At 35.3% G+C, this 12,152-nt stretch overlaps 1 protein-coding gene across 8 annotated transcripts in view; it reads right to left on the minus strand.

Annotated features, from left to right (window-relative positions):
* Positions 1–12,152, minus strand: part of arhgef10la (Rho guanine nucleotide exchange factor (GEF) 10-like a) — a 170,397-nt gene that overhangs the window by 153,887 nt on the left and 4,358 nt on the right. For 5 of the 8 annotated variants that reach the window (XM_047347199.1, XM_047347197.1, XM_047347193.1 and 2 more), the window contains exons 2-3: positions 4,440–4,712; positions 1,306–1,333 (exon numbers count right to left, since the gene is read on the minus strand). In XM_047347199.1, the coding sequence (XP_047203155.1) occupies positions 1,306–1,333; positions 4,440–4,710 (299 nt within the window). In that variant the 5' untranslated portion in view covers positions 4,711–4,712. Of the gene's footprint in view, positions 1–1,305; positions 1,334–3,056; positions 3,368–4,439; positions 4,713–5,704; positions 5,816–12,152 lie in introns of those variants that run through there. The other 3 variants (XM_047347195.1, XM_047347196.1, XM_047347200.1) reach the window with 2 other exon arrangements.

The raw sequence follows: 12,152 nt of genomic DNA on the forward strand, positions 1-12,152 counted from the left end.
ATTTTCCTTCACAGATTTCTTTGTTTTTTGCTTGTTTAGTCATATATCTCCAACAAAGATCACCTGCATAAATGGTAATGTTGTTAACTATGATTTAAATTATCATGGGAAAAAGCTATCGAAATCAACCTAACTCTGTGTAAAAATACACAATGTTCCTTTTTCTAAATTATTTATTAACTGTGCTTAAATACATTTACTGGCCTAATTTCTCTGGTCACACCCAGAACGTTTCTGTGGCATACGACAAGTTTTCATAAACAGATAATTAAACACCCCTTCCCCAAGCAGTTTTAAACTATCAGCTTATAATGTTGCTCGCAAACAAACTATTATTAAATAAGAAAACGTGAAAAATTACAAATTAGACAGCCAGTCTCCCTGCATACTTCTTATGAACAATGTTTTGTCTAGAGCCTCTAATGACATTCATTCAAAAGTCAGTGCTCTACCTAATCTTACTGCCGCTGCCTTATTATCAGCCGAAATTGGCTCCTCGACTTGCTCAGTGGTTTTTCTGTGCTTTTCAGAATGGCTTTGACTGTAATAGTTTATATGGACGGCTGCTTATGTTTGCAGGATGCAGCTCAGACTTTCATGGGTCATCAGTGTCATCAGCAAAAAATGCAACACCTGCAAAAAAATAAGGCTACTTCCAGACATTAAATGTTAAACTTGTTCTTTACCGTGGTAAGAGGTGTTTCTGCTCCCTTTGTCTTCTAAAAAACACAAAAAAGAGATCTACCAGGGACACTAGATGTTTTTGGAGCGGTCGGAGACTAGCTAACAAGATAGTCAAAAACAGTTCTGTGACAATATATGAAGATCAGAGGAAAGTCTGATAGTTTTTTTTACGCTAGGCTAGTCTTGATGTTTTAATTATATGTGATTTGTTGTATTGTATCATTATAGGAGTGCGTCTGCTGTCGATGAGCTCAACCACCTTAAATTGTTCTTCTGTGACCAATGAAATAAAACGTGGTTGAAATGATTGACATATCTGCTACATAAACATGAATTAAGTTGATCTTTAATGTTTTGCGCAATCTCATGAATCACACAATCCCCTGATTTCCCACAAGAACTCCATTACAGCATCATTTTGTACATGACATGCCATCTGGCAGTCAAATACTGTAACATAACATCATAGGGCCTCCAACCCTCTGTGGGGTGTTTAGATGGAGACCAAGCATGACATTATCTCTGGAATATTGCCGTGTTGTGCTGTGGTATTAAGTTAAGTTTATGCAACACCCTTTAGTCATTTTCTCCATGATGCAATTAGAGTCAAAGGCAACTTACCCGTTTGATGATTCAGCAACTGGAATATCTGCAAAAAGGAGAAAAACAATAACCATGAGACTAACTATGCCCAATAAAATGAAAACAATATGGCTAGCTTTTTCCAACTAAAACTTTTGATTTAATGTCATTAGTTCACACATACTATGTTTTTTTTTTTATTATAACATTGCAGGTCAATATATATGATTTCTCCTAAACTTAACACCTTGTAATAAGAGAACCAAAGACAACTGGTCAGCAACTTTCCCAAGTCTGGGCTTGTTTTGCAGCTTGTGCAATAGGACCTGACTTTGTCTGGTTCTTGAGCACTCCCTCTGCGAATGTTGAATAAAGAAGGTTTTGTTCAACAAATGCACTCATCCATTTCTTTTGCATACAATAGAATAAACTCATGTCATCTGATGAGGTAGTGATCTGAATTCCAGCCACTCTCACTCCTAAGTTGTATAACAGACCTCAAAAACACATTTTTATCATCGCCCACAACTCTACTCGCATCTCAGTGGGCCACTTAATGGATTACCACACATAGATGTGGTAGAAAAGCATTTTAATCAATCCCTAATCACTTTACTTTGTCCAACAGAACCTCTCCAAGACCTAAATCTCCTCCTTTATCTGGATGTGTAATTAGCAGAACCTGTCTGATACCATTCTGCATGTGGTAAATATATCATACTTATACATAACTTCATCCAATTAAGTTAGCTCTTCTCTCTAATGCTGTCTGCCTCAGGCAATAATCAAATCCAATTAAGTGGAGCTTAAAAACCACATAAAATTCATTCATTACTACAGAAAACTGATCACATTACATAAAAAATATTAATTTTACATTTCTTAGTAAAATAATCCAACAGAAGCTCCAGTACTGAAGTGTTATAGGTGGTTATTTATTCTGTTCAGAAACAGTTTAAAGGCATTGCAGATGTTGAAAGGATGGACATGTGGGTTTTGGCTAATCACAGCAACTCTAAGTACCTTGTCTCAGAATGATTTACACTGTTGAAGACTAGACAGTGTTTAATTAACTGTGTAATTGCTTCTGAAGTTGTGGAAAATTACATAGTGGTATTTTTTCACCTTTATGCATAATTAAGTTGCATTTTTCCCTCTACTTCACTTTTTTTTTTTTATATACTGTTATGCAGCCAAGAGAGGTAGAGATCATTTTAAATATTTTGAAGCCCATAATAAAAATAAAAACACTTTGTACACTTGTGCTGATGTTTTTATTAAGTGTGCTAATTTATACTCCACTTAACACTTCTTTATAATTCTATTTGGTAACCATTTTTTCCTTTCATTTTCTCTAGTTTTTGTTTCTAAATGTTTTTGCTAAATGCTCTTTGATCATATGCTCAGTGTAAGGGTACGTTTTTTACCATTCCAGTTTACTTCAGCAAAGATTAATAATACAGATTATCTTGAAAGAATATCAGAGAATTTTGCAAATTGTCAAGGGTAAACATAAATGCCTAGATAAATAAATGAAATATATGCTCCTTTATGTGGAAGAGTGAAAATAATCACGTTAATAATTACATTTTCATGCCTCCATTATATATTACAGGGTCTCCCCTACATGGCGCACCGCCACGCAAAATAAAAGCAGCCACACCTTTAGAAAAAAGTTTTTTTTCTATAAATAAAAAAACCAAAACGTTATGTTAATTTTTATTTACACACCCATGCTAACCATAATCAAAGAGTATGAAATTGAAATATTATGAAACCTTAAAATTGACCTTATTGTGAAAACCCAGCAATGCCGGCTCCTTCCTGCCTTCGAAGCTGCTACAGTTGTTCGTCGAGGGAGGCAGAAGAATTTCACATCCTCCATTCCTGCCCTGTTCCGTTACGACCGACGGAGCAACTCCGTTGTTATGTAAATTAATGAGAACGGTTCCACAATCTCCGTGACTACTCCGAACGTCACCGTCGACGGACCCGCTCTCCGTCGTTTTCCATCAAATTACAGAACAACTCTTAATTTTCTGTTCCATTCCGGTCCGTCTTGCTCCGGCCGGGTCAACCAATGTACCTCTCGCCCATGCTTTCTTTGGGCTTCAAGAAACTTGGAGCGGACACATGTTGTAATTTGAATGACAGTAATGTAGTTAATTAACATAACTTTTACCTTAATGCGTAATGTTTCAGATACGTTTTGGACAACACGAGCCCATGGTGACAAAAGTTGATTGAGACATCTCTAATTAGCCATCTATAGCTTCTATTGTTTAGAATGGGCTGCATTTGATTGTACTATAAAAATGATTTGTTCAATTCATTTCCATTCTTTGTCTTTTTCAAACTTTACTTATATTATATTCCACTTATAACCATCATTTTATAGGAATAAGGGCAAACTTAAGCTGAGGTGCTTTTTTCAACGTGCCAAGGAAACTGGAAGATTTAATCAAGATATGCATTGTTTTGTCTTCTTTCCTTGTTGCCAGTTAGTTACTTGCAGCACTGTTCTTGTAATGCTTGCTTTGGTTTATTGTAGCTAAATCTGGTGAAATCAGTAAAACTAGAGAATGGGATTAGGGACGGAGTGGAAAGTGGGATGACAGATCGATCTTGAACAACATGCTAAGGAAAAACATGACATAATGGAAAAACACTACAGCAAAAAGTGACACAAGTGTAATGCATATATTAGCAAATTGCTAATTGTGTTTTTTACAAAATCCAAAAGGATGCTTGCAAATAGATTTGCAGTGGAGAATTACTTCAACATTTGAAATCTTTTTCATCTATTTAACTACAATGAAGCAATCTCAGTGACTTAATGGGATTATTAATAAAGAACTCCTGTCATCCTAAAAAAAACTTTATTTTATTTTGGAAAAATATGTTTACAAATTAATCACTTTGTTTTGGTCTCTAGAAACACATTGAGAACTGAGGGACTTATTGTGTGTGTAAAATACCCTGACGTTGAGGTTAGCATGCAGCATCAGCTCCTAGTTCAATGTCAACAACTAACATTTAAGATGAACTATACTGAAAAAGATGTATAGTGCACTGCTACTTACAGACCCAACACTTAATCATCTCTAAGAGTGAGTGGTGAAGATTTATTCAGCATTAGTTTAAAAAGGACAGTCTTCCTCAAAAGGAGTTACCTGAGGTGGGAACTGAAGCCACAATGCTCTGTGATTCAGCAGGAGGTGAAGATTTAATAAGCTGTGCACCGTCTGCAGCTACAGCACCTGATGCCTCATTGTGGTCATGTTTTGGCACATGGACAGGTGTAATACATTCTGAGCTGATGTCTTTACTGTCTTCTTGGGATTTTTCCTCATTTGTGCTGCCATCAAACATAAACTCTTCCCCTTGCTCATCATCCTCCTCTTCATCGTCTTTTGGTGGTTGGTGAGATATTGCGGCCGACATTACTGCAGAAAGAGTCAATACCAATTATATTAAATATTAAAGTAGGTCAAAAGATTGTAAGCAAGTATATTTCCTATTACGCCTTTACTGTCAAATCCGACCAACTTTACAAAATAACAAGAAGCTGAATTTATTTGTATAAATAATGTACATGCATATCATACTCTACTTTTTAATAGACATGTACCAAGGGATTATTACAAACAAAAGTCGCTTGGGTAAATTTTTTATTCATTTGTTAAATGTAATAAACGTTAATCATAAAAGAAACAAAATGTTGCAAGTTCTTTAAAAACATATTGCAGGTTCTATAAAAGACAAGGTTGTTTTTAATCAAATAGAAATTGAATAGAAAACAAGATTATCCTAGTTTAGGATAAAGCATATTTCCTTAAACTGTGATTTTTTTACTGAACTTAAAACTGCAAACAAAGTACATCAAAGGACATTTCTGTACAAAATGTGTTTCTCAAATCCAGAACAAAAGCAAAAGCCCTGGTATGTGGGGGATTTTTGCTGTAGGAAAGACTGGCTCACTTCCCAAAATAAAAGGCATCGCAAGGAAACAACAATATCCTGGATTTATTGAAGCAACATTAAGACATGATTCAGGAAGCTGAAGCTTTTGGAAAGACCCACAGATGGGTCAAGAGAGTGCTGTAGGGATACGGTTTCTGTGACCAGCCCCAGCTGCAAGATTTACAAACATAACTAAGGCCCACAAATCATTTCCACTGAGTAAAAAGGTGAGATAAATAATTTAAATTTAAAGTGTAGCAGGCCTTTTGAGACATCTGTGAAATTCCTCAGATGACATCAGTGTCATTGGTCTGATTCAGGACAAAGATGAGTCTAGATACACACGATGGTGGATTGGCTGGTCCACCTGGATCTTAAGCCACTCCAGACTGGGATGACAGCTGACCTCTGGAGAAAACCACAAATATCTCTGCCGAGCCCACAGATCCTACACACAAACTGTTTAGACTTTTACCTTCAGGTTGGTGCTGCAGAGTGCTATTTTGGCAAAAGCCCGACCCCACAGAGAGTTTCTTCCCCCATTTTCTCTCAGATGAACACCTTACAACCAGAGTTGTCAACTAGTCTGTGAACCAAAATAAGCATATTTTCACTATTTAACTTAACTATTTTCTCAAAAAATAAAGAAAAAGTACAAACACACAAATGATCATATTGCTCTTTATATTTGTTATGTTCTATAAAGTCAATATACTTATTTTTAATGTCTTTACGCTGTAAGGATGTGAAACCAAAGAATCAAATTCCTTGTGTGTGCACACCAACAAACAATAAATCAGATTTTGAAAAACAAAAAAATTGTTCTGGTATTTAGCAAATAGAAATAATTCATATAACTCTAACTAACCTAAAACAGGAACAGTTTAGTCTAATTTGATGTCAGACAGTTAGAAAAAAAAGTTATGTGTCTTTTTATAGAGTATGAAAGCATCTTGTTGTAACTGAACCTATTAACAATAATAAAACTCACTGTTCAAAGAAAAAAGTTTTGTTTATTGAAATTAATGAAAAATGTCACCTTTAAATTAAACTTGTGCATAATTTATTCTAAGACCATGGTAATTAAAATGCTTGAATATAGTTTCCTGTAAAGTTGAGAAACTAAATGATGAAGCTAAAAAGGTATTTGTAATCTTTCTTAAAAGGCCTTGAAGCCTCCACACATTACTCCTTCATGAACCAAAAGGAGTAAAAATTATTAATTATTGTTATCTGCAACTGATAAGATGCACTTAATGTAAATCAACATGGAGACAGAAAAGATAGAACTTTAACTCCCACTCTTGTTCAGCCAGAGTTATTTTAGGCAAAGTCAAAGAAGGTAAATATTCTGAAACAGTAGAATGTGCTCTTATCTCTGTAAACATGCCAAAGCTCCCTAACTAAACAGTTTCACGTAAAGTAAATTTTAGAAACAAATTCCTGTTGTACTAAACAACACTGTACTGAAAAGAACTGTTAACATACACTGTACTCTTAATCAAAGGGTCTTTGGTTCATGTAAAACTGTTCTTCTGCAGCCCTGCTTAAAAACCCTTTCTTAAAGAAACTATGGGCAAGCAGTAAAAAGTCCTTTATATTTCAGGATGTACATGCAAGAAAATAAGACATGCATTGTAATTCAACCAAGTATTAACATATGGAAGTTTGAGAAACTGCTGCTTAATTACAACGCCGAAAGAGGCAAAGCTACAGATTGATTAAGATATCCCCAACAACCAATACAAGTGCCTCAAAGTTGTAGACCCCAATTACCTTGGAGGAAGATTTAATCTTATCAGGGAAAACATGCACGAAATCTTCCTTGCTGTTTTAGAAATTCTGTTTAGCTAGGATGAAAATGTATTAGCGAAGGGTCCGAGAGTTAAGGTGTTTTTGCTCTCTGACATAAAATGCCATTTTGGATGCTTTATAACCAAGCAGATACATTAAATATTAAATGCCTACAAAAATTGCTTCTAGCTCCAAGGTTCAGACCCACCTAAAACATATATTTGGAAAAGTGACAGAAATAGAGTTCATATGACAATTGTAAGCGATCCTAAACTTTTTGCAGCATTAGCAATTAAGGAAAAGACCATATATGTAATAGTACACATTTTATGTACACAAGACAATGAAATGGACAAAAACACTCCTTTAAGTTTTAGTCCATAAAGCAGACACCCTGTCTACTTTTAAGGCTAGGCTTAAAACTTTCCTTTTTGATAAAGCTTATAGTTAGAGTGGCTTAGGTTATCCTGAGCTATCTTTGTGGTTATGACCCTATAGGCTTAGGCTGCTGGAGGACATAATGCAAATTAATTACTTAAAAATCACACAATGTGATTTTGTGGATTATTCTTTTAGATTATGTCACTCACAATTGAAGAGTATCTATGATAAAAATGAAAGACTTCTACATGCTTTGCAAATGGGCAAACCTGCAATATCAGCAGTGTATCAAATACTTGTTCTCACCACTGTAGTGTCACAATCATTAGTCTATTTAAAAGCTTGCCTACAATGTTCAGAAAAACCACTGCTAAAGGATTACAAAGTAAGCTTTATGATGAAAATAATCTTTAAAAAAAATACTAAAAAGTCAAATAGACAAAGAAGCAATTTTTCAATACTTGTACTCATACAGGTCATCTTCCGCTTATCTATGGGCCTCCTCCCAGTGGGACATGCCTGGCGCACCTCCTGAAGGATGCGTCCAGGGGGCAACCGAAACAATTGCCCGAGCCACACTGTTGGCTTAAAATGGCCAACAGTACTACGGGACAGTAAACATAGCAAAGATACAATTTTAAACTTAGATTTTTCTTAAGCCATATCAAAAAATTAAATCATATTACCTTTATTATGTCTTTGTGTCATTTTTGCCAAATCATTTGAAACCCACATTCCAAAAAATAGACTCCCTTTAATCCTAAAAAAACAGATCCATCCAAGAACCGAGCAATCTGAAAACAGTAATGCCACATCCACATGAACATTGTTGTTTTCTCTCCACATTTATCTTTGCATACATACATAGAGATTAAGTGCAAATGCGCATCTAATGTTAATTTCCATACTCCTGATTCTACGGAAAAATCCATTCCCAGGTTTTATGACCTGAGTATACAATGTTGGAAAGTAACAAATAAAACAACATGGGGATACTGCATTAACAAGTAGGGCTGCTTTACAAAAGTCTATATACTTAGCGATTATATTTTTGGGGCATCTTACAGTTTTGACTTTTTCAAATCTCTCCATTCTTCTTCAGATGTCTTAGCTCAGTCTTAACATGACTCTGCATGTCAATAACTGGGACCTTGAGGGATAAGCAAAGATGCAACAGTGATTTAGACACACTGGTTTTAAATAGCAAATCCAGTTTGGCCTATCCCAGTTGCAGGAAGCCAGGATCAAAACTGAAAATCCAGTTTTATTAACTGCAACACACCATTTCAAAAGTTGTAACTGTAAAACAAACTATGTCTTGACAACACATTTAAAACATATTTTTCCAAACATCAAGAGCTTTTTTGAGGAACCAACTGTTGTGTTAAATGGAAATGTTAGCCTGTCAGTCAAGAACATGTTATGAGGAATAGGCATATTTTTTTAAGGACAACAGTTCATTCAGAAATCATTTGTGTACAACTCCACTGCAGCCTTTGGACCACTTTTTCTCCTCTGAGCTACACAAACAGACATGCTGCTCAAAATAACAATGACCCTTCTGTGGTTGGAAAACATCTCTTCTGTTGTCAGAATTGTTTGTTTCCGCATTTATCAGAGCACCACTGATTAGCACACAGGTCATTTGGGAGGTGGTTGTGTGTGGCTTGTGTTATGGCCAACACAGAAAATACCTTTTAGCTAAATAAAAGTCTCCTTTTTTATAAAAAAAAAAAACAAACAAAAATATAAAGTTTAATTCAGAGCCTCAGTCACTATTCTTCCACAGATTAAAGCTAAGCTGACTGAACAAACATTCTCGATTGTGCGCTTGAGTGAGATGAACTAACTAGCAAAACAAAAGGACAATCTTGGAGAGGTAAAAAGCTGGTGTCTTGAATTACAATTCTACCAGCTAACAGAAACCTGCAACCTTACAGTTTTGCTTCTGGTGAGTTAAAATGGCAGGTATCTTCAGGTGCTTTCTTTAAGTACAGTATATAGGTAAGTGGACAGCAAATCAAAAACATTGCTGCTTAGAAAAATAAAGTGCCCCGGGAGTGTAGATTTGCGAAAGCTATTCTTATGGGGAAAACAAGATACGTCATAGAACAGAGATGAAGCTACTGCTACACACCCTCTCCCTGACCTACATAGAGCAAAGAAAACTCCCTCAATGTGTTTTTAGTAATGAGTGGAGACATGTCACATATGTGCATTGGTATATAGGTATTGCTTACGCAAATTAGTGATTTCTCAAAAAACATTTTTTCAGTCTGAGATTTAGAAGGGGAATGTGTGGCCCTCTAGCACATTCACTTGTATTGTAATTTAATACCATCTTCTATTACATATGGTATTTCTTTGATTTGCATACAAAGGTACTTGGTACTGCTCCAGTTGCTTTCCATCCAGCCTTTGATAACAGTGTTGCATCTGTTTGATAGTTGGCAGCTGATTTATGTTGCCCGATTCCTTTTCAGCTCCCCGTTGTATAGCATTTCATTTTATAAGTAGTAATCCTAGGAAATCTTTTTTGAATTATAAACCTTATAACATCAACAACCTATAAAACAGTAAGTTATACTTGAAGCCCCAGAGGTTTGCTACGCTGCCTTTTGTTGTTCTTGCAACAGTTTCACAGAGAATGTTAGACCACTAAGAAACAAATACAACAAGGTCTGGTGAGATGCAGTCAGGTATATGAAGAAACAACAGCCAGCCAGCAGCAGCTGGGGATGACTGAATAAACTGTATTGCAAAATCTAACAAAAAGTTACTGCAAGCAGAAACGCTCTAAGGTTTTCCTTTTCAGAAAGTGACACACCAACACTCAATGACAGACCACTGACAACAAAATGTATCAGGAAGAAGCGATACTGCCTCCGGCTCTACTTCCTTCTTCAGCATCCCTGCAGACTTCCTATCAAGATATTCTGAAGTTACTTGGCCAATTTACAAACTGCAAACAGCTACTTCAGAACAGATGGAATATGTCTTTTTTTGGCTGTCAAAAGACATAAACTGAGTGAGAGGCTCTTCACAGGCACTTGTGGATTTATTTTACCACAAAATTACGCTAACAATGCTTGTCCAAACACAAACAACTATAACTCTATGGAAAATATCTTACAGATATTGTAGTTATTTTATGTTTACTTTTAATGAATTTCAGCGTGCCAGCAGATGCCATTATGAACTGCACGCACAACATGATGGGGTTATACACACGCCTTGGAGACCCTTTATTTTCCCTCAGGTTTACTTTCATTTTGACAGCTTTCAAGACATGCAGGAATATATTATGCATTCTGCAGTCAGTTTGGCCTTCATTTCCCCTCTGCTGAAGAGTGTAATGTCAGTCTACAACAGCAGTAAGATGCTGAATAAATCCCATTAATCAAGGACACAATGAAAATAACCTCTACCTCCTATCTGCCAGTTGTTTTCTTCACACAACAGTGAACTGGACACGTTTTTGTGCTGTACTGTTCACACACGGAACAGAGATAAGAACACAGCAAAACTGCCAACCAAATAATCTTATAATCTTAGACTATATGTCGAAATTCATAAGGTTTATTTATAAATAAATGTGTCGCAGAATTAATTTTCATGTGTAAATCACAATAACAATGTATATGCAAAGTTACTGGGGCATCTAAAGAGGCTTTACAACTAAAATAGATTTTAGATCTGTCGTGGTTTCTGGATTCAGAAACCTTTTAAATAGCATTTTGCTAAACTAGCACTCCAACAATATTTCATATTTCATTTCATGCTGTGCATACAAACATTTTCAAAAAAGCTAGAATTATTCTCCCAAAATGTCAATGAAGTAAATGTCAACATGCAAAGGATCATTGTGCCTCAAATTTTAGTCCAAAAATCATTCTAGTTACCATAATGCTTAAATCAAATCTTGGATTTTTTCTGCAGTTTTGTTTTATCAGACATCAGTTATCATATCACCTACCCCATCAACACATATTTTAGATCCTGCACAAGCCAAAGTGGTTAAGGATGTTAACCTTTGTTAACTGTCTGTGTGTTAATTACAGGTTCCTTATTGAAGAAGAAACAGCAGATGTTATTATTTTCAAGCAATAAAACTTCTGAGAAGTGTCAGTAAGGATTCAGAGTTCATCATATTGAAAGCTCCAGAAAAGTCACCTAAGATCTACTCACTGGATCTGAGAAGGTCCTCATTTCTATACCTAATGTACTTTAGGTAAGTATAGCATTCTTTAGCCTTTAGCTGTCAGCTGCCTTCATTGTGGAACCAGCTGCCTGTTTCAATTAAACTCAGACACGCTATATTTTTTTATTTAAACTTTAAAATTTAAAGTTTGATTGTTTTTTTTTTTTCCTCTAGACATATAAAGTTGCCATGTAATAAGTCTGTTTTCTGTTATAAGATTGATAAGTGGTACTTCCAAGCCTTAACATAAATCATTGCATATATTTACAATATTTGTCTTTTGTTTTATGTCTGCCTTCTGATTTGAAAACAGAGGCATTAGATTGCAGCCAGATTTTTTTTTACCATACTTATAATCACTTCTTACTTTTCTATCATTTGTTTTAATTTTTTTTAAACCATTTTTAATATTATTGATTGTCATTTTTACTACTATTTTTCATTTTTAAATAAATCTAATGAATGCAATTTCATTTTGGGTTTGACTTGAGGTTGTGTAAAGCATTATGATTTCCATGCCTATTGGAAAGGGGCTGTATAAATAAAT

Source organism: Girardinichthys multiradiatus, chromosome 20, assembly GCF_021462225.1.
Source record: "Girardinichthys multiradiatus isolate DD_20200921_A chromosome 20, DD_fGirMul_XY1, whole genome shotgun sequence".
In the NCBI taxonomy this organism is placed as follows: domain Eukaryota; kingdom Metazoa; phylum Chordata; class Actinopteri; order Cyprinodontiformes; family Goodeidae; genus Girardinichthys; species Girardinichthys multiradiatus.